The sequence below is a fragment of the Schistocerca gregaria genome, chromosome X (genome assembly GCF_023897955.1).
Source record: "Schistocerca gregaria isolate iqSchGreg1 chromosome X, iqSchGreg1.2, whole genome shotgun sequence".
Taxonomy (NCBI): Eukaryota; Metazoa; Arthropoda; class Insecta; order Orthoptera; family Acrididae; genus Schistocerca; species Schistocerca gregaria.
In genome coordinates, this window is record NC_064931.1 from 744,555,455 (window position 1) to 744,579,270 (window position 23,816).

General features: G+C 39.3%; 1 protein-coding gene across 4 annotated transcripts in view; it reads right to left on the minus strand.

The window, feature by feature from the left end:
• The window catches only part of LOC126298954 (type-1 angiotensin II receptor-associated protein-like), a 98,011-nt gene that overhangs the window by 69,575 nt on the left and 4,620 nt on the right, over positions 1-23,816 (minus strand). For all 4 annotated transcript variants that reach the window (XM_049990559.1, XM_049990561.1, XM_049990558.1 and 1 more), the window contains exons 3-5: positions 4,366-4,400; positions 4,068-4,179; positions 2,272-2,347 (exon numbers count right to left, since the gene is read on the minus strand). In XM_049990559.1, coding sequence (XP_049846516.1) covers positions 2,272-2,347; positions 4,068-4,179; positions 4,366-4,400 — 223 coding nt within the window. The remainder of the gene's footprint in view (positions 1-2,271; positions 2,348-4,067; positions 4,180-4,365; positions 4,401-23,816) is intronic.

The window sequence follows — 23,816 nt, forward strand, 5'->3', positions numbered from 1 at the left end:
CAGAGGGACGAATCAGCAATTTGGGAAGGTAGCAGCTCAGGCAATCACCCCTCCCTGGGCCTGGCCTGTACCAGGGGGTATGTGCAATTGTTGACCCTGGGCTGGGAATTACGCATTACTCAGTCACCTGTGATGCATCAGATGCATAGACCAGTCTTCAGGAGCGCACAGGGAGTAAGAAGAAAAAGAGGAACCTCAAGCGTGAAAGTGGAGGAAGGACAGGAGAAGGGAAACAAAGAAAGGGAAAGAAAAGCAGTGGAGAGACTGTTCTTATGTCAGTCACTGACAACGTGGAACATTCCCAATAACATCCCAGACATATTCCCAAGGGAGGGGAAAAAAGAGCAAGAGGAGAGACATGCAGCATGGAAGGGAAAAGATGCTGCAAAGGCTGGGGCCCTATGGTAGCCAAGCACAAACCCACCGAAGAGTGGCGAGCCCCATGGCGGGGGCCTCTGTGATACAGAAATATTTAACTGTGCATCTGGGTATTTACTGTTTATGTGAAGGCTTCCCAGAAGCAATTTATGTACATAAAATCTATTTACTTTTCTTAATGTATTTTAACATAAAAAGATGAGCCTTTTTATGGTCCTCTAATAAATTTGAATCCTCATTTGACAAAATTGTGGCTATGTCCTTGGAATATATTAAGCGTTTCGTGCCTGTAAACGTATGCTCTAACTCACTCTATATGCAATGCTAATCTACAAGCGCGTGATCAAAAGTAATGCCTCTGAATTTTTTTTATGTAAAAAAAATCAAAGTTCTTTAAATAAAAGAAACATTTTACATATTTATTTTTCATAAATATATTTTTTCATCCCACTGCCATTAGAGGGCTCCAAATTTTAGCATGTAACATGGGGGCCTGTAACAACTATATCAGTGTATGAGAAATGATATACGTAATCGAGTTTTGACTTCAAAAACTTCGATACATGGAACACCCTCTCCTTTAGCGAGTTTCACCTTTTTCCGAAACTTAAAGAATGCCTTCAAGGACTTCACTTTGATAGTGACTAAGTGTTGCAAGCAGAGGTGAGGTTGGGACTCTGAACAAAGTCAAACATTCTACATTGATGGTCCTAACAAACTAGTCTTTCGCTGGGAGAAATGCCTGTCACCAACGTATGTTGAGAAATAAATACAAGGACATGAAGAACAAATATGCAGAATATTAATAAAGTTCATTTTATTTAAAAAGATTTAAGATTTAAGAGTTTTCACATAAATTCAGCAATTTCAGTAAGTAATTTCCAGCTTATGTACAGTGCTAGAAATAAAAATTCATGCTTCCAGCCCCAACCTACAGTTATTTACCCAAACCATATAGTACATAAAATCTAGGGTAGATTGCTGAAGAGATAATTGTACAGCGTGTTAGTCAAAAAGTGCTATCGCACAGGAGAGGGATTCTTGAATGACCGTGTCATAATTTGAGCAGGATATAGCAAACAGAACTGAAATATGTAAACCTACAAATTCTGTTTTAACAATGATTTGGTTTTCATATAGCGTGTAAAATTAAACAATTATTAAAGTTAGATTCTACAACACTAAAATATCTTAAAACTAGAATTTAACATAGTATAATGTTGATTTTCCTCCTTCACAATAAATTACTGATTTAACTTTAATTTTATGAAACAAAGTTTTGATTTCAAATCATATGGTTTCTCCTACAGTGCTGTTGAACTAGCACCTCTGGGAGAATGGTTATGGCAAGGAGTTTGGCATCCCTTCCAGGGTCATTACTTGAATGGAATTACTCTATTTTTTGTGGATATTGTTCTGTACATGAAACAGAGGTTTCATGCTAACATCCTGAAACCTACAATGTTTTCATTCCTCTTGTATAAATCAACGAGAAGAAAAGTGTTCATTTTATGTGAAACATTTAGTTTCAGATAGTTACATGGAAATTCATAAAGAGATGCCTGTATTTTTATCCCTCATATTCATGCCCTATAAGAAACAGATGAATGAAAATGGCAGAATCAGTTAACAGAACAGCTGCATCCATCAAGTCAATCACTGAGTAAAGACACACTGATAATGACAGACATTTTTTGATACCGTTAAAATATACACTTCCTATCATGTAAATGCAGAAACTTCAGCAGCATTTTCCAATAACACAAGTAACAAATGATCACTATCAATGAACACTAAATTAATGAACTAAGGTTACTGAAAGAGATCAAACTCTACTAACTGTCTAAACCAAAACAATGTATTCCAGACAAATTCCCTTATAGGTGTACTTACCTCTTGAACTTGAAGGAAAATAGATGATAAGTATTACAATATCTAAAGCGATGCACAAGACATTCAGCATCAACGCCTGAAACAACAAATCAGCATAAAAAGGTTGGTTTTAACACCAAAGGAACTATGTTACATATTCAGTGACAAATATTTCTTATGTACATGAAAATACATTCATAAATGAGAAAGCTCTTGTTACTTTGTCGGAACCAGCTACTAAGAAAACACATGCAGATTAAATCTTTTTGGATCTAAAGATAATATAAAAGTAGTACAGCAAATGTTTGTTTGAGGGTTGGAACTTTAATAGTGGCAACTATTTATTTACAGCCTATACACAATAGACACATGTTTCATAGTTTTACTGCCCTATAAAATAGTCACCAGCATTGTGTATAACCCTTTGCCAGCGAACTGGAAGTCATAGGATACCTTTTGCAGTGGCAGTTGCATTGACAGTTCGAGTGGAGCAGTGTATTGCCTGACAAATATCTAACAGCTGTGAAGCGAATGCTATGAAGTGCCTCCTTCACTTTATTCCTAAAGTTGTAGTCACATGGGCTTAAGCCTGTGGAGTGTGGTGGGTGGTACAGCACTTTCGAGCCAAATCAGTCACAATTTGCATCGTATGTGCATGAGCATTGTCCTCCAAAATGGACAGGTCCTGCAGAAAGTGTTGCTACTTCTTTCTCAAAGCTGGTTGCAGGGCCCAACCAATGGCTGCTTCGCAATCCGTGCCATATGAACCCTTCACCCTAGCACCAGCTTTTCTGAACTGCATAGATAGGAGTTACCCTTTCAACACATCCCACATTCTTGTAATCCTGATGGCATCACTCTGTGCTAACCCCCTACAGTCCCACCCCCAGTCTTCTTCCTCTGTCGTGCCACCCTATCCCACTGAAATCCCTTCATCATCATGCACTGCAAGAATTCTCCAGTTAAAATGTTTAAGTGTTGCATTTCTCTCTCTCAAACCTACTGCCCCCGCCAAGCTATGAGTCACCCTTTTCCAAACCTCCATGTTCCCATCTATCATTCCCTTACTCACTCCACACAACACAACCCATCACCCCAGTCAACAATCTACCTGGACTGCAGAGAGAGAGAGAGAGAGAGAGAGAGAGAGAGAGAGAGAGAGAGAGAGAGAGAGAGAGAGAAGGGGGGGGGGGGGTGCCTTCTGTAGGCCAATTTGAGGTTGTTTCCCAGCTTGATAGACCATAAGTGTGTCATACCAAACTTCATTTCTACTTGCTTTGTATCACTGTGGTACATTGAAAACAGCTAGATGAGCAAAATATGTGGTGGGATAGCCCAGCAATGGCACACAAAGAAACAAATTGTATTTAATTTCACACTGAAACTGGAGAACAGTTAAGTAAGAATATCACCAAAGCAAGATGGTATGAATTTCAACTCAAACAGCAATCATTTTTCACCAGCACTGATGCAATGAAGTGGCGACTGAAGAGAACTTCAACAGATAGGATATATGCTTTTTGAAACTCCGAATTAGGTTAATTCTACACTACAGAAGGAGTGAGTACAAACATAACATTTGGGAAAAAAGCTCAAGCCATCAAAAATTACTAGAAGTCTGAAACTATACAAAAAACTTTAGGCTTCATTTTGATAAAAGATACTTATAGTTAATTGCTTTTAGAAGTTATGTCTATTATACAGCTTTTTGTCTCCAGTCACATGGAAAATATCTAGTCAAAAAGAGAGAAAATCATCTTAAGAAAAATTCACTTATAGGAAATAAAATTACTGCAGTCCTGTATGTCCCAACTTACCATTTCTGTTGCATCAGAAGATTCCTTGTCCTTAATAGCCCAGAAAAGAGCAATGAAGAATAGAAGTGAGTAAAAGAAATATGAATCTGGACACCAGTCGCCTTGTAAGGCCCTGAAAGTGAAGGGACGTGCATACTTTAATTGCCCTGCTAGCAGTGTTAGTAACTAGAATATCAAACAACTGTTGTGTAAATTGTCTAGCAGTACATTCACAAACTTCCTTTAAGTTGATTAGGAATGGAGGCTATTGTTAAAGCATTTTAGAATGGTAACATTAAGAACAATGGAGTCTACTCACCATGTTGATAATATGAAGTGTATAATAAATATAACCTGAAAAATGAAATACCCATGATTTTAGTACAAAATTCTCAAAAACAAAAATCTTTTAGCTTATTACTTTCTACAGAATGTTTATAATTCTATAATTAATACATATTTTAACCAGTGTAATGGTATGACATCCTTATGTTATGGATGTTAATGTGCTGGTGGCAGTATTACCACTCAAATTTGAGCCAATTAAAGACAGACACAATGAAAGATTAGTGTTTGTCATCAACAATGACACAATTAGCAATGAAGCAGAAGCTTTAAGATTTGGAAGGAAATTATTCTTTTTCAAAACATGATCCCCACATTTATCTCAACTAATTGTAGAAAACACAACAAACTGAAATTTGGATGGCTGGACTAGTCTTAATAGAGCTCCTGCCAAATGCAAGGCCATTGTTGTATTCCCTATTGGTTAAAAATGGTATATAAAAAAAAGTAACATAAAATGTGAAGTATGGACAATTCCTAAATAGTCTCGATCATAAAATATTTTCAGGGTTGGAAGAGGAATGGTAAGGTATGACAAGCAAGTGCGCGAGTTACAAAATTATTTTGCATGCTGCTCATACTAAGAGGGGTTGCAAGCAAGTTTACACAGCCTTTCACCACCCTGCGCATACATATTGTAAATACAGTTGGTCCAAAAATGTCACTGTGTCTAACAATATTTCTTCATAGTGCCCAACAGTTCATATTCATTTTTACACAATATAGCTCCACAAACAATATAGCATACATCTACAACCATGTTAATATTGTATGAACACACTATAAAACCAGATCTTACAACCTGTGGGTGATGCAATATCGCCTGTGTCTTTTTTGACCACACATGATAGGCCACTCACATCTCTGTGGAAGAAGAATCATTTAAACACACCAGTAGTGTGAGTGACTCTCCAGGACACACCATCTTCCTATAGGTTCCCCTGCAGATGATTTCTTTTTAAGATGCTGCACTCTGAGCTCCAGCCCAGCTCTGAGGACTTGCAGCCAGACCCCCAATTACGAACTAGCTTGACACTACTGACATTCAGTAATAGAAAATAACTGTCAGTGTTCGATCAACATTACTGAACAGACAGTTCAGTTACCGTATGAGTACTAAAATGTAACAGAGAAAACAGAAGACTTAAGTTATGAGTAATTGAAATTACTTTGTCCATAGTGTAAAAAATACTCATGTTATTTATTGACTGTCTGTAGTGCCTACACCATCTTTTACAACTATAGACAATGGGTTACACACCCTACAATTTTTATACATCATGTCTATGTGTGGCAACACAACAGTGTGACTGAAAATGCCTGTAACTTTAGACACACAAATTTTCTAGAATGTTTTTAAACATCAGACTGTGAAAAGTTTTCAGGACAATTCACACAGGTGTTTATAGATATAATAGCACTACTGAAGTTTTTTTCTTTTTTTTACAGAAAAAGACTTATCAGTTGCTACTTGTGTGGAAAAACTAGTTCTATAGCCATCTCTTGTTTGGCAGAGGGGGGGGGGGGGGGGGGGGAGGGGGGTCATGTTAAGACAACATGACTCTACAACCATGGGACTACAGACAAAAACACTTTAAAACACATATTAGTGTGCAGCTGACATCTTCCCTGCACTGTTAGTGAGAAACACTATGATAATTGCTCAGTCAAGTACAAACCTTCCCTGGTGTGAAGATGGACAATGGCTTCTTGCCAAAGTTTGAGACATTAACAAATTTCATTGTAACTTCCTATTGTATGACAAAATGTAGACAATTAGAAGTCCACCTGCTAACTGAACTGATCCACATTACAAGAAAATAGACACTTCCAGGAAATCCTGATCACCCCTTGTGCAGTGGAAAGTTTGCTGGAACTATCTATGGAGTACAGAAACTGTTGCCATGGTTCTCTTGCCCTCTTTAGTTGAATCTATCTCTCAGAAAGCCTAGATCTATGTAATTAAAGAATCTGAAAACTTTTTTATCTAATCTGGAAAAGTACTCTTGCAAGAACAGCTAACCAATGTTGAACTGCCTTACAGACCTTCTCTGAAGAGGTTTATGGCACGAACCTTTTTAGTCCGAGTTTCTTTATCTTTATTTTATAGAGATGCACAGGATTTACTATTAAAAGCCAAATAAATCCATGGTTTTGACACACATTACCAGACACAGAGATTGTAGAGGAGGTGGGGTGGGGGAGGGGGGGGATACAGAGAGAGAGAGAGAGAGAGAGAGAGAGAGAGAGAGAGAGAGAGAGAGACTGCACCCTTACATGCCAATACTATGGCCAAACCAACAAGATTTATCAAAATGCCTTTCGTTTCATGTATGTCATAGCTTGAGGCATATGAATACAGCAGTACTGTGCTCTATGATCACTGGTGGATTCCACAGTGGAATTGCTGCTATAGTTTTCAGCAACTCTGACACAGTGTCCCAATGCACACTGTGGATAGGGGTCCGAGCATATGGATTATGTTACCATACATTGAGTTGCTCAAATATTAGGTAATAGAACCCAGTACATTTGCCTCCAAGGGCAGTGTTCAGAGACATGGGTATGATCAGGAGTGGCCCAGGAAAGTGTGGTAGGACCGCTCTTCTCTACTGGTGAATCCAGCAATGCTTCACAATTATTAAATATCTACAGAAATTGGATATACAATCTGATCTCTTTCTCCACCCTCTCCCTGCCCATCTTCTCCTTCCATTCTCTCCACTGCTCTTCCCCTCTCTCTGTATCTGTCCACCTCCTCCTCTCCCTCCTCTATCCATCATCTCTACCTCCTCCACATACATTTCCTGCCACCCCCTGTCCACCTTCTCTCCCTGAATATACAATGTTTGTTTAAAATATATATCATGAGAATTAATATATATGGCAGAAACAATTTGTCTAATGGTTTGGTGCCCTTGCATCTTAATTAAAACTGACTGTGAGAAACAAAACCACAGATTTTCACAGCAGAGCACAGTGCAGCATTTTCTTCCTCGCAGTCTGTTTTAACAGAATACCTGTACATTGTTGTTTAAATAAATATATAGCCCATGTCAGTCTGAATGTTTATTAGGGTATCATATAAAAATTTTATGGTAAATTGGTCAGTCGGTTGAGAATATTTTAAGACTTGCCAACAACATTTTTCTGTTTGTGTTATATATAAAACACACACACACACACACACACACACACACACACACACACACACACACACACACACACACACACACACAAACCTATGTATGTCCGGAAGTTTATTACAGTACCATGTAAAAATGTATAAAGTAGATCAGTCCAGAAATTTGATATTTTGGGAACAATATTTCCCCTTTTTATATATCCATCTCGATGTTCAGAGTATCATGAAAAGTCTGAAGTAAATCAGCCAAGTACTTTGAGATTTTTTCTAATAACAGTGCTTCTGTATATTAGATGTATACATATATACCATATATATTGAAAAGAAATATGTAGCCTATTTTCATCCGAATGTTTGTTGAAGTATCATGTATGTATCTTCAGTAAATTGGTCACCTACTTTTCTAGTAATTTGATAACATCGTTACATGATGACTTTTCTTTACACAGTAACTAGCAAACCCAGCAATGATTTGCAACAGCTAAACACATATGGAAATTGGATATACATCCTAATCCTATTCTCCTCCTCCTGTATCCACTTCAACCCCCCAATCTGTCCATAACCTTATCCACCATCCGCCTGTTTTCTCCTGCCCCATCTCTCTCCATCTCCTCCTCCCACCTCTCTCTATGTCTCTTCCCCCCCCCCCCCCCCCCCCCACCCACCTGTACATATCTTCTTCCCTCCTCTCTCTGTCCTTGAGTCTCAGTTATTGTAATTGCAAATTTGTATTCTGTAGTATTATTCAAATCATAAACCCATAAGCTACACACAACCTTTCTGTTTTCTATGAAAACAAACAGTGAGGAAGGAAAAAAATAACTGAGGATGAAAACAAAATTATGCATTGTTGGGCATACTATTTTTTAAAAATTATATATAATGAGAAAGAATACCTATGGGAGAATGAAGTAGTTTGTGAGAATGGAAACAAAACTGCAGTTTCACAGTAGAACACTTACAGAAAACCTGTACATTTCTTTTTAAAAAATATGTAGACCGTATCTGTCCCAATGTCTATTAGAGTACAATGTAAAAGTTTAAAGTAAATCGACCAAGGATTTTGAAATTTTGGAAAGAATGTTTCTTCTTTATGTATTACATATATATTGATATATTTAAAAAATATACAACCTATGTCCGTCCAAATGTTCATTACAGTAAAAGTAAACTATGAGATTTCTGATCACAGTGTTACCCCTTTATTTATTACATATATATTTAAAAAAATATATACCCTATGTCTGTGAACGCTTATTAGAGCATTGTGTAACAACTTGAAGTAAACCAGTCGAACTTTTACATAAATAATGTGGCAGACAGGGTGAACTGCTGTTTCCTCACAACACTGTAATATGTGGGATGGTGTCGCCCTTGAGTGACTGTAAGGGGATAAAAGATGACTGACAGAATTTCTACTTGTGATGAATGGCAGCTTGCTCTAAATGCAGAAAACATTAAGTTACTGCAAATGAGTAAGGGAAACAATGTTCGATTACAGCATTAGTAATGTGCTACTTGACAGTCACAGTGATTCAGTACCTAGGTATAACACTGCAAAGCAATATGAAATGGAAGAGCGTATCAGGTTGGAAGCCGGGTAGGTGAATGCTCAACTACATTTTATTGGGAGAATTTTAGTTAAGTGTAGCTTATACATAAACATGGCATATAGAACACTAGTGCCACCCATTCTCGAGTATGGCTTTAGTGTTTGGGAATCTCCACCATATCTGATTAAAGGAAGACATCGAAGGAATTCAGAAGCACGATGTTAGATTTCTTATTGATAAATTTGATCAGCACCCAAGTTTTACAGAGATGATTTGGGAACTCTAATGGGAATCTGTGAGGGAAAGACAATGCTCTTTTCACAATATTGTGAAAATTTAGAGAAGCGGCACTATCAGCATTTGAGGCCAACTGCAGATCAATTCTACTGCTACCAACATACATTTTATGTACAGACTACAAATATAAGATGAGGGAAATTAGGGCTCATTAAACAGACATTCATTTTCCCTTTGCACTATTTGAGAGTGGAGCAGGAAAGGAAATGACAAGTGGTGGTAAGTGGTACCCTCTGTCATTCACTGTATGGTGGGGTGCAAATTATTATGAAAGATGAATTAACACTCAACTCTGTACTGTGTTCTTAGATTTACTTCTGGAGGAGGCCTATAGGTGGAATAAAATGTATACTTGACTCTGAAACAATCTATGTACACAGGACTGTTACGTGTATTTGTTATTGCCTTTGAACACTAAGTTATCCCTCAATACAGTACAAGATAATAGCATCTTCTCTCAAAGTTCAATTGACAAACTTCGCTACATAGTTCTAAGATAACTGCAACACTGCTGGCTCCATAATGTGACCCTGCTGCAGTCTTCACTGATGATTGCAGACCACCCCGACATCTCTCATTATTGTCTCATCTTGCAGCGCCTATGTTTACTTGTGGTTCCACCGCAAGGTACCAACTTTGCCATGGACCCTCACACAAATAGTGTCCCAAATGTTGGAAACTGCAGAGTGTTCAGCAAATACAACTATTCACTAATTTGGGAAGCTGATCTTGAGGCTGGGGTTTCTTTTTAGAGAGGTTGATAAGTTTATGATCAAGTTTACTGACTATTATCCCATCCTCTGTAACAAGTACCACTCTGGTACAATGGCAACCTGTGATTGCAGAGTGTGCTCACTAAATTATGATTCTATTTGATTGATCTGATAAGTCCCCTGTTCACCAACATCAAGTTTCTCAATTCTGAACACATCTGCATTCAGTAAAAATAACAACCTGCAAAGCAAGTTGATGGCAGATACAATGTTTTGAGAAATTATGCTGGCATTAATGGTTGCATACAACAATAATGCAGGACCTCCATCCAATGGAAGAAAACCATGAAAATACTATTGAATTGCTGTACTTTACTTTATAGAAGCCTACAATCTTATTAAGGTCCTTGTAGTACTCTATGAAACTGACATTTACAGGAAATGTGTAGCACAATAAGACAAGCAAATTGTTTTGAAAAACAGTTAATGTCTCATTAGAACTGAATGGGTCACCATAAATTAGATTTTAATGTTGAAGACATGAAAACAGCAGGTTTACCTTCTGCAACGCCACTTCTTATATGAAACATTTTAAGAAAACAGTATAAGCAGTGGGCTGAGCATCATTTGCCACAATAAAACTTGGCACCAGTTATGACACCATACCATCTCAAATATCGAAAGACAGCAAGAAAGTGCTAACAAAATGCTAGAACATTTACTGATCCAATATTATCTTCTACCACAGCTAAACTGTGAGCTGTTCACAAACATTACTCAGAGAGATTGGTTTGAGGCTCAACCATCAACACCACCTTTGGTTACAGTAGGAGTTTAAGTAAATCCAAAGTAAACAAAATTAATGTCAAGCTTGGAGCCTTGGGTCTAGAGATTAGATTAATACTTGTTCCATAGATCATGAAAACGATACTTCATAATGATGTGGAACGTGTCAGGTTAATGAAAGATTTTTGTACAAGATATTACATTACACAAAATATTGCATGACACTAATGCTTAAGTTAGTTTTTTTCCCCCTCCCTTAATTTATATCTAAAAATGCAGCCAATGAGTAGGGGTTGTCATCTAGAAATTCTTTTAATTTATTTTTAAATGTTGGTTGACTATCTGTCAGGCTTTTGATGCTGTTTGGTAGGTGACCAAAGACACTTGTGGCAGCATAATTTACCCCCTTCTGTGCCAAAGTCAGATTTAACCCTGCATAGTTATGATCATCCTTTCTCCTGGTGTTATAGCTATGCACACTGCTATTACTTTTGAACTGGGCTGGATTATTAACAACAAATTTCATAAGTGAATATATATACTGTGAGGATCCCTAGATCCTTAAATAGATGTCTGCAGGATGACCGTGGGTGGGCTCCAGCAATTATTCTGATTACACGTTTTTGAGCAATGAATACTTTTCTACTCAACGATGAATTACCCCAGAATATGATACCATACGAAAGCAGTGAATGAAAGTAGGCATAGTAAGCTAATTTACTGTGATTCTTATCACCAAAATTTGCAATAACCCTAATAGTATTGTTGCCAAACTCAGACGTTTCAGCAGACCCTCAATGTGTTGCTTCCAGTTTAACCTCTCATCAATGGACACACCTAAAAGTTTTGAAAATTCTACCTTAGCTACAGACTTCTGTTAAAAGTATTTATTACTGGAGTAGTGCCATTTACTGTACGGAACTGTATACACTGTGTTTTATCAAAATTTAAAGAGATTCCGTTTGCTGAGAACCACTTAATAATTTTGTGAAAAACCTCATTTACAATTACATCACTTAGTTCTTGGATGTTATTACTATACTTGTATCATCAGCAAAAAGAACTAACTTTGCATCTTCATCAATATGGAATGGTAAGTCATTAATGTATATCAAGAACAGTAAAGGACCTAAGACCGAACCCTGTGGGACCCTGTACTTGATAGCCCCCAGTTTGAGGAATCAGCTGTTGTATTAACATTACATGAACCACTTATTCAACTTTCTGCATTCTTCCAGTTAAGTATGAATTAAACCATTTGTGCACTGCCCCCCCCCCCCCCCTCAAACCATAATGATTTAGCTTATCTAAAAGAATTCCATGATTTACACAGTCAAAGGCCTTTGAGAGATCACAAAAAATACCAATGGGTGATGTCCGGTTATTCAGAGCATTTAATATTTGATCAGTGAAAGCGTATATAGCATTTTCTGTTAAAAAGCCTTTCTGAAAACCAAACTGACATTTTGTTAGTTCTTTATTTTTACATATATGGGAGGCTACTCTTGAATACATTACTTTCTCAAAAATTTTTGATATAGCTGTCAGAAGAGATTGGACGATAGTTGTTGACATCCGATGTATCCCCTTTTTATGCAATGGTTTTACAATGGCATATTTCAGTCTATCGGGGAAAACACCCTGCTCCAAAGAGTATTACATACGTGGCTGAGAATCCTACTTATCTGTGGGGAACAAGCTTTCAGTATCTTGCTGGAAATGCCATCAATTCCATAAGAGCTTTTACTTTTCAGTGAGTTTATTATTTTACTGATTTCAGAGGGAGAGGTTCGTGGAAATACAGTTGTTTCAAACTGCACAGGTATGACTTCTTCTATTAGAAGCCTTGCCGCTTCTAGTGAAGATCTAGATCCTACTTTCTCCACAACATTTAAAATAGATTATTGAAAATATTTCCAATTTCAGATTGTTTGTTAGTACACTTGTCATTCAGTTTTATGGCACTAAAGTCTTCCTGTGCTCTTGGTTGCCCTTAAAGAGAAACTTATAATGCCTGGATGTGACAGTGTAAAGGTGCTTGACATGGGAAAATTAGATAAATAATATTTGTCATAAAAGTATATTTCTAATGAGAGAAATGTCATTGATATCCTTTTACCTTGAAATTAAATTCCACTCTTGAACCTTTATTTTATTTCCCTCATGGCTTCTTCGATGTCTAGATTGAACAGTAGGGGTGAAAGACTGCATCCCTGTCTTACAACCTTTTTAATTTGAGCACTTCGTTAAATTATGTTTAAAATTAACATTTTGTAAAATTTTTAAAACACTTATGATGTATATTTTAATTTAAAGGAATGCAGTGTTTTACTATGCCATCTTCAGGCCTCTGTCCAACGTATAGGAAGAATCTACCTCTGTTGTGATCAAAACACAGGCCAGCAATAGAGGTATTAGTATATACTTGCTACAGTGATCACTTCTAGTATCAACTGCCGGTGATGCATAGAGAGTGAGTAATTCGGATGAAGGTCTTCCTGGTCAATCCATTTTCCATATTTAGAGACTGTAGATTTTGCATGTCATCTTTCGAAACACTGCTTATAACAAATGAAGTGTCCTCTGCATACACGACAGCATTTCCACCTACTACTTTAGGCATATCTTTTACATCTAAAATAAAGATTAGCCAGCTAAGTACTGATCTTTAAGGTACCCCATATTTAACAAATTCAAAATCTCAATAGACTTCTATGATGCATTGTTCAAATTTTATGAAAAGGATAGTCACTATATTGTTACATTCCATCTGGGATTTTACAGTTTGTTCAAATTTATTGTTATTTCTGTTCACTGTTCTGTTTTCCATTAACAATTTTATGATATCAGTCCGATTATGCCTTACGCCACAACACTTACGCTTATTACCAAATAAGCTGTTGCTTACACAATCAAAGGCTTTTGAAAGGTCAAGAAACATATCACAAACTCTTGTTGGTCTAGTGCTTTAGTTACACACACTGTGAATTCAGCTATTGCTGTGTAGCTGAATCCTTCCTAAACTCATGTAGCACATCATTAAGAGTCCCCCATTTTTCTATATAATTTGCTACTCTCTCTAATTACACTCTCCACTATTTTAGATGAGGCAGGTGTAGTAATTACTGGCTGGTAATTTCCTGGCTCTTCCTTGTTGCCTCCTTTGAAAACGCCGTCGTTTTCAGTCTAGAGACTGGTTTGATGGAGCTCTCCATGACACTATCCTGTGCTGCACCTCCCAGCACCTTCTGCAACCTACATCCTTCTGAATCTGATTAGTGTATTCATCCCTTGGTCTCCCTCTATGATTTTTACTCTCCATGCTGCCCTCCAGTACTAAAATGGTGATCCCTTGATGCCTCAGAACATGTCCTACCAAACGATCTCTTCTTCGAGTCAAGTTGTGCCACAAACTCCTCTCCTCCCCCCAATTCTATTCACTACCTCCTCATTAGTTATGTGATCTACCCATTTAATCTTAAGCATTCTTCTGTAGCACCAAATTTTGAAAGCTTCTATTCTCTTCTTGTCTAAACTATTCATCGTCCATGTTTCACTTCCATACAAACACTTACAGCAACTACTTCCTGACAAATCTATACTCTATGTTAAATTTCTCTTCTTCAGAAACGCTTTCCTTGCCATTGCTAATCTACATTTTATATCCTCTCTAATTCGACTATCAGTTATTTTGCTCCCCAAACAGCAAAACTCATCAACTACTTCAAGTGTCATTTCCTAATCTATACCCCTCAGCATCACCTGATGTAAATTGACTACATTCCATTACCTTTGTTTTGCTTCTGTTGATGTTCATCTTATATCCTCCTTTCAAGACACTGTCCATTCCGTTCGACTGCTCTTCCAGGTCCTTTGGTGTCTGACAATTACAATGTCATCAGCAAACTTCAAAGTTTTAATTTCTTCTCCACGAATTTTAATTCCTACTCCAAATTTTTCTTTTGTTTCTTTCACTGCTTGCTCAATATACAGATTGACTAACATTGGGGATAGGCTACAACCCTGTCTCACTCCCTTCCCAACCACTGCTTCCCTTTCATGCCCCTCAAATCATATAACTATCATTTGGTTTCTGTGCAAATTGTAAATAGTCTTTTGCTCCCTGTACTTGTCCCCTGCCACCTTCAGAATCTGAAAGAGTATTCCAGTCAACACTGTCAAAAGCTTTCGCAAAGTCTACAATTCCAGAAATGTAGGTTTGCCTTTTCTTAATCTATTCTAAGATAAGTCATAGGGTCAGTTGTTCCAACATTTCCACAGAATCCAAACTTATCTTCCCCAAGGTCAGCATCTACCAGTTTTTCCATTCGTCTGTACAGAATTCGTGTTAGTATTTTGCAGTCGTGACTTATTAAACTGATTGTTCGGTAATTTGCACACCTGTCAACACCTGCTTTCTTTGGGATTGGAATTATATTGTTCTTGAAGTCTGAGGGTATTTCGTCCATCTCATACATCTTGCTCACCAGATGGTACAGTTTTGTCAGGGCTGGCTCTCCCAAGGCTATCAGTAGTTCTAATGGAATGTTGTCTACTCCCAGGGCCTTGTTTTGACTCAGGTCTTTCAGTGCTCTGTCAAACTCTTCACGCAGTATCATTTCTCCCCTTTCATCTTCATCTACATTCTTTTCCATTTCCAAAATATTATCCTCAAGTACATGGCCCTTTTATAGACCTTGTATGTTCTCTTTCCACTTTTCTGCTTCTTTGCTTAGAACTGGGTTTCCATCTGAGCTCTTGATATTCATGCAAGTGGCTCTTTTCCCCAAAGGTCTCTAACTTTCCTGTAGGCAGTATCTATCTTACCCTTAGTGAGATAAGTCTCTACATCCTTACATGTGGCCTCTAGCCATCCCTGCTTAGCCATTTTGCACTTCCTGTTGATTTCATTGTCGAAATGTTTGTATTCCTTTTTGCTTGCTTAATTTGCTGCATTTTTATATCTTCTCCTTTCATCAATTAAATTCAATATTTCTTCTGTTACTCAAGGATTTCTTCTAGCCCTTTTTTTTACCTACTTCATCCTCTGCTGCCTTCACTACTTCATCTCTCAAAGCTACCCATTCTTCTTCTACTGTATTTCTTTTCCCCATTCTTGTGAATCATTCCCTAATGCTCTCCCTGAAACACACTACAACCTATGGTTTTGTTAGTTTATCCAGGTCCCATCTCCTTGAATTCCCACCTTTTTTGTAGTTTCTTCAGTTTTAATCTACAGTTCATAACCAGTAGATTATGGTCAGAGTCCACATCTGCCCCTGGAAATGTCTTACAATTTAAAACCTGGTTCCTAAATGTCTGTCTTACCAATACATAATCTATCTGAAACCTTCCAATATCTCCAGGCTCCTTCCATGTATACAACCCTCTTTCATGATTGAGGAACCAAGTGTTAGCTATGGTTAAGTTATCCTTTGTGCAAAATTCTCCCAGGCTGCTTCGTCTTTCATTCCTTATCCTCATTCAGTATTTACCTACTACGTTTCCTTTTCCTTTTCCTACTATCACATTCCAATCACCCACGACTAATAAATTTTCGTCTCCCTTCACCATCTGAATAATTTCTTTTATCACATCATACATTTCATCAATCTCTTTGTTATCTGCAGAGCTAGCTGGCATATAAACTTTTACTACTATGGTAGGCATGGGCTACAATAATTAGTTCACTATGCTGTTCATAGTAGCTTACCTGTGTTCCTATTTTTTTTATTCATTATTAAGCCTACTCCTGCATTACCCCTCTTTGATGTTGTATTTATAATCCTGTATTCACCTGACCGTAAGTCTTGTTCCTCTTACCACCAAACTTCACTAATTCCCACTATATCTAACTTTAACCTATCCATTTCCCTTTTTAAATTTTCTAACCTACCTGCCCGATTAAGGGATCTGACATTCCACGCTCCGATACGTAGAATGCCAGTTTTGTTTCTCCTGATAACTAAGTCGTCCTGAGTAGTTCACGTCCGGAGATCCAAATGGGGGACTATTTTACCTCCGGAAAAATTATGACTTTAGTTTCCTCCTGCTTTCAGCCATTCATGGTACCAGCACAGCAAGGCCATTTTGGTTGATGTTACAATGCCAGACTAGTCATTCATCCAGACTGTTGCCCCTGCAGCTACTGAAAAGGCTGCTGCCCCTCTTCAGGAACCACACATTTCTCTGGCCTCTCAAGAGATACCCCTCCAATGTGGTACGGTACGGCTACCTGTATCACTGAGGCGTGCAAGCCTCCCCACCAACGGCAAGGTCCATGGTTCATGGGGCATTTGAAAATAGGGATGACTTTACTCATTTTTTAAAAAGTTGGAAATATTCCTTCTTCTATGGCTATGTTTATGATAAAAGTCACATGATTTACCACCGACTGGATGTGTAATGTCTGTTTTCTCAAAATCTAGACAGGCACCTTAACTACTGTTTGGTGGGCAAGAAAGCCTTAGGAATACTACTTGCTTTTGGAAGGATCATATTGTTGCTGTATTCATCTCTGTGTCACCTTCTACAATTTTTACTCCCACACTTCTCTCCAATAAATTGGCAAACCCCTTATGTCTTAGAATATGTCAAACAACAAATACCTTCTCTTAGTCACAATGTGCCACTGGTTTCTTGTATCTTCATTTCTATTCAGTAACACCTCATCAGTTACATGATATACCCATCTACTCTTCAGGATTCTTGTGTAGCACTTTTATCAAAGTCGGATTGTAGCCTATCGCGATCGCGTTTTATCATATCGTGAGATTGCTGCTCGTGTTGGTCGAGCTCCAAGGACTGTCAGCAGAATACGGAATCGGTGGGTTCACGAGGGTAATAGGAACACCGGGCTGGATCCCAACGGCCTCTTATCACTAGCAGTCGAGATGACAGGCATCTTACCCGCATGGCTGTAATGGACCGTGCAGCCAGGTCTCAATCCCTGAGTCAACAGATGGGGACGTTTGATAAACAACAATCATCTGCACGAACAGTTCAACTATGTTTGCAGCAGCATGGACTATCAGTTCTGAGAACTTGGCTCCGGTTACCCTTGATGCTGCATCACAGACAGAAGCGCCTGTGATGGTGTACTCAATGACTAACCTGGGTGCACAAATGGCAAAACGCCATTTTCTCGGATGAATCCAGGTTCTATTTACAGCATAATGATGGTTGAATCCGTGTTTGGCGACATCGCGATGAACGCACACTGGAAGTGTGTATTCGTCATCGCCATACTTGCGTATAACCCGGCGTGATGGTATGGGGTGCCATTGGTTACACGTCTGGGTCACCTCTTGTTCCCATTGACGACACTTTAAACAGTGGATGGTACATTTCAGATGTGTTACGCCCCGCGGCTCTACCCTTTATCGATCCCTGCGAAACCCTACATATCAGCAGGATAATGCACGACTGCATGTTGCAGGTCCTGTACGGGCCTTTCTGGATACAGAAAATGTTCCGACTGCTGCCCTGGCTAGCACACTCTCCAGATCTATCACCAATTGCAAACGTCTGGTTAATGGTGGCCGAGCAACTGGCTCATCACAATACGCCAGTCACTACTCTTGATGAACTGTGGTATCGTGTTGAAGCTCCGTGGGCAGCTGTACCTGTACACGCCATCCAAGCTCTGACTCAATGCCCAGGCGTATCAAGGCCATTATTACAGCCAGAGGTGATTGTTCTGGGTACTGATTTCTCAAGATCTATGCACCCAAATTGCGTGAAAATGTAATCACATGTCAGTTATAATATAATATATTTGTCCAATGAGTGCCCGTTTATCACTTTTATTTCTTCTTGGTGTAACAATTTTAATGGCCAGTAATGTACTATCTACATCTACATCCATACTCTGCAAGCCACCTGACACTGTGTGGCGGAGGGTACCTTGAGTACCTCTATCGGTTCTCCCTTGTATTGCAATCTTGTATTGTTCATGGAAAGAAAGATTATTTGTATGCCTCTGTGTGGGCTCTAACCTCTTTGATTTTATCCTCATGGTCTCTTCCCAACATATACTGCTTGAATCCTCGGTGAAGTATGTTCTCAACTTCAACAAAAGCCTGTACCGAGCTACTGAGGGTCTCTTGCAGAGTAATCTACTGGAGTTAATCTATCATCTCTGTAATGCTTTCGCGATTACTAAATGATCCTGTAACTAAGTGCGCTACTCTCCATTGGATCTCCTCTCTTCTATCAACCCTGTCTGGTATGGATCCCTCACCGGTTAGCAGTATTGAAGCAGTGGGCGAACAAGTGTACTGTAACCTACTTCCTTTGTTTTTGGATTGAATTTCCTTAGGACTCTTCCAATGAATCTGTCTGGCATCTGCTTTACCGACCATTAATTTTATATAGTCATTCCATTTTAAATCAATCTTAATTCCATAAATTGTCTGGGAGTAGGCATTAACTGCTTCCATTAACTGCTGACCTGCTATATTGTAGCTAAATGATAAAGTGTCTTTCTCTCTATTCGCAGCACATTACACTTGTCTACATTGAGATTCAATTGCCATTCCCTGCACCATGCATCAATACGTTGCAGATCATCCCGCATTTCAATACAGTTTTCTATTGTTACACCCTCTCGATATACTACAGCATCATCCGCAAAAAGCCTCATATGTAATTTTTTGTGAATAGCAACGATCCTACGAAACTCCCCTGAAATCACTCTTACTTGGGAAGACTTCTCTCCATTGAGAATGACATGCTGTGTTCTATTATCTAGGAACTCTTCAATCCAATCACAATTGGCCTGATAGTCCATATGCTCTAACTTCGTTCATTAAACGACTGTGGAGAACCGTGTCAGATGCCTTGACTTCCGCAAGAAACATGGCATCTACCTGGGAACCCGTGTCTACGGCCCTGCGAGTCTCTTAGACGAATAGTGTGAGCTGGGTTTCACACGATCGTCTTTTTCAAAATCCATGCTGATTCCTGCAGAGTAGATTTCTAGTCTCCAGAAAAGTCATTATACTCGAACATAATACGTGTTCCAAAAGTCTACAATTGTTCGGCGTTAGAGATTTAGGTCTATAGTTCTGCACATCTGTTCGATGTCCCTTCTTGAAAATGGCAATGACCTGTGCCCTTTTCCCATCTTTTGGAATGTTCCTCTCTTCTTGAGACCTACGGTACACTGCTGCAAGAAGGGAGCAAGTTCGTTCATGTACTCTGTGTAAAATCGAACTGTTATCCCATCAGGTCCAGTGGCCTTCTGTCTTTGGAGCAATTTTAATTATTTTTCTATCCCTCCGTCATCTATGCAACAATCTAGAGAAGGAACTACAGTGCATTATTCCTATGTGAAACAGCTTTGGAGAAAGACCTTTAGTATTTCGGCCTTTAGTCTGTCGTACTCTGTTTCAGTAGTATTTTGGTTACAGAGTGTCTGAACATTTCGTTTTGATCCACCTAGCGCTTTAATGTAAGACCTAATTTTCCACTTTCGAATTTGCTGAATGCCTCTTGCATAGCCCTCCTCACACTACATTTCGCTTCGTGTAATTTTTGTTTATCTGCAAGGCTTTGGCTACATTTATGTTTGCTGTGAAGTTCCCTTAGTTTCTGTAGCAGTTTTCTAACTTAGCTGTTGTACCACAGTGGCTTTTTTCCATCTCGTACGATCTTGTTTGGCACATACTTATCTAAAGCATATTGTATAATGGTTTTTAACTTTGTCCACTGATCCTCAACACCATCTGTACTTGAGATAAAACTTGTGTGTTGAGCCATCAAGTACTCTGAAATCTTGCGTTTTGTCACTTTTGCTGAACAGAAAAATCTTCCTACCTTTTTTAATATTTCTATTTATGGCCGAAATCATCGATGCAGTAACCACTTTATGATCACTGATTCCCTGTTCTGCATAACTGTTTCAAATATTTCGGGTCTGTTTGTCACCAGAAGGTCTAATATATTATCGCCACGAGTCGGTTCTCTGTTTAACTGCTCAAGGTAGTTTTCAGATAATGCACTTAAAAAAATTTCACCGGATTCTTTGTCCCTGCCACCCGTTATAAACATTTGAGTCTCCCAATCTGTATCTGGTAAATTAAAATCTCCACCCAAAACTATAACATGGTCAGGACATCAATCTACTCTAAATATTTTCCAAATTTTCCTTCAGGTGTTCTGCCACAACAGCTGCTGAGCCAGGTGGCCTATAGAAACATCCAATTACCATGTCTGAGCATGCTTTAACCGTGACCTCCACGCAAATTATTTCACATTTCAGATCTATGTCAATTTCCTTCGACACTATTGCACTTGTTATTGCTATAATCACGCCTCCCCCTTCTTCACTGTCCAGCCTGTGTCTGCAGTATACATTCCAATCTGAGTTTAGAATTTCATTACTGTTTATATCTGGTTTCAGCCAACTTTCCATCCCTACTACTATGTGGGCATTGTTACCGTTTATTAACGGGAGCAGTTCTGGGACCTTTCTATAGATACTCCTGCAGTTTACTATTACCACATTAATACTGTCATTCCCTGTTGTGTTTTGCCTACTGCTACCTTGTCGGGTCACAGGAGGTGTGTTGTCGGGCCTAGAGAAGGAATTCTCTAACCTAACAAACCCCCATGTGCACTCCACACGTACTCTGCTACCCTTGTAGCCACTTCCTGGGTGTAGTGCATGCTTGACCTATTCATGGGGACCCTACATTTCTCCACACGATACCGCAGGTTGAGAAATTTGCACCCCAGATCTCTGCAGAATCGCCCAAGCCTCTGGTTTAAGCCTTCCACTCAGCTCCAAACCAGAGGACCGCAATTGGTTCTGGAAACGACACTATAAATAGTTAGCTCAGATTCCACCTCACGAGCAAGGCTTTCTGCCTTCACCAACTCTGCCAACCACCTGTATGAACTGAGTATGACCTCTGAACCCACATGGCAGGAGTCATTGGTAGTGACATGAGCAACCCAGTGCCAAATCTCAGATGATATCCCCCAGCAAGAAGATAGAGTGAACACTGGCCTTCTTCCCTGACCTTTCCGCTATTTCCCTAAGGGGCTCCATCAACTACCTACCATTGGAGCTCCCAATCACTAATAAACCCCTCCCCCAGTGTGCCTGCTCGGACCTTGCTGAAGGAGCAGCCACATGTCCACTCAGATAGAGCAGCAACACCACACCACCAGCCTCCACATTGACCCTCCGCCTCGTGCAACGCAAACGCTGTTGAACTCACCACTCCCCTTGGGGAGAGGGTGGTCCAACCACACCTGGTTCCCGTGAAGATGTCTCGACAGCAGGGACCGTGGGAGAAGCATGTAACACCTGGAGTGTACCATGTGACACACCACACTCCCCACTGCCACTACACTCTGGGGCAGCAGCCTGAAGACTGCTGACTATGGCCATCAGTACGTGTCTATACAAGTTGTATTTTATCCCTGCTATATTCAAAATTCATATTATCTCTTCAGATATAAATAAATATGACAATAGAAATACCAGGGTGGGATATGTAATGGGTGTAGACACAGATAGACCTTGCCACGTAGTTGAGGCAATGAGCAGTCAATACATGTGCATTCTCTATTAGTTAGCTCCAAAGGAGGACACTGTCCGAAAGCTTAATAATACAAAGTGAGGCAAAAAGGTGTTAACATTAAATAGATGTTCTCTTGTTTTTATTTTTGCAGATTAAACGACAGTGTACCAATATTCCATATAGGAACGAAGAAAGATAGCTGCCGGGATGGACATCTTTCAGTCTGCAAGCATCGCACAACAAAAATTCGAGGCCTGGACTTGACTGGCTTTCACCATTGCACCTGACAATCTGTAGAATCTATGAGAAGTTTGTAATGATGGGGTCTGTTCAAGACAATTGCAAGGGGAACAGCGGTAGAAAGAGATCTGTCTGAACTGGAAGGAATATCATGCCAGGACAGGAAGTGACTGTAGCCATCCCAAACAAGGCCTCATGCAGATCTCTAGAGATTAACATTTCTCGAAGGTCAGGGATTAGAATTTTGCACTGTGATGTAGGAATGAAGCCATACCACTCACAGATTGTGCAGCAGCTCACAAACATGGACAAGCAAGCACATACGAGTTCTGCATAAATTATCTTGGAAATGGTGCACATGGAGCCTGACATTCTGTTCATGTTATCAGATGCAGCAACGTTCCATGTCAGTTGTCATGTGAACAAGCACAACTGTGTCATCTGAGTGACCAAGCATCCTCTAGAAGTTCCAGAGCACATGCGGGATTCCCCCAAAGTTAACATTTGATGTGCAGTGAGCAAATCTGGAGTGACTAGACCCTTCTTTTTTTTTGAAGAACAGACCATCAGGGGAAAGAATTACTTTGCTACGATCAGCATGTTTCAGGAGGAGAACACGCCACTTCCCATTCTCCAGTGAATGTACATTCAAGATGGGACATCTTCCCATTGCAGTCAGACGATTTGGGAGTACCTGAACATTCACTTAACACTGGATTGGTAGAGGTGGTCCTCTCCCATGGCCAGCATGTTTACCCAACCTGATGCCATGTAATTTTTGGGCTGTGGGGCATGACACTGACCGTGTCTATGCCAGCAAACCTAGCAAATTGGACAACTTCAAGCACCTCGTCACTTACGTCATCACTTCTATCCTTGCCCACATGGCCCACTGGGCCTTACAATCAACAATGGACAGATTCTATATGTGCACTGAGTGGGATGGGTACCAAATCCTCGACTTTTAATTTCATGTGATTGTACACCCATTTAATGTTAACATTTTTTGCTTCACCCTGTACTTACTGCCTTGCTTACATACTTATCAACCACTTAACACCCCTACTATACAGAGAGTTGTCAGTACTACCATTATTACTGATATAAATAAATGTTCAAAATAGTTACCGTTGAGTTTGTAAAAATATAATTCA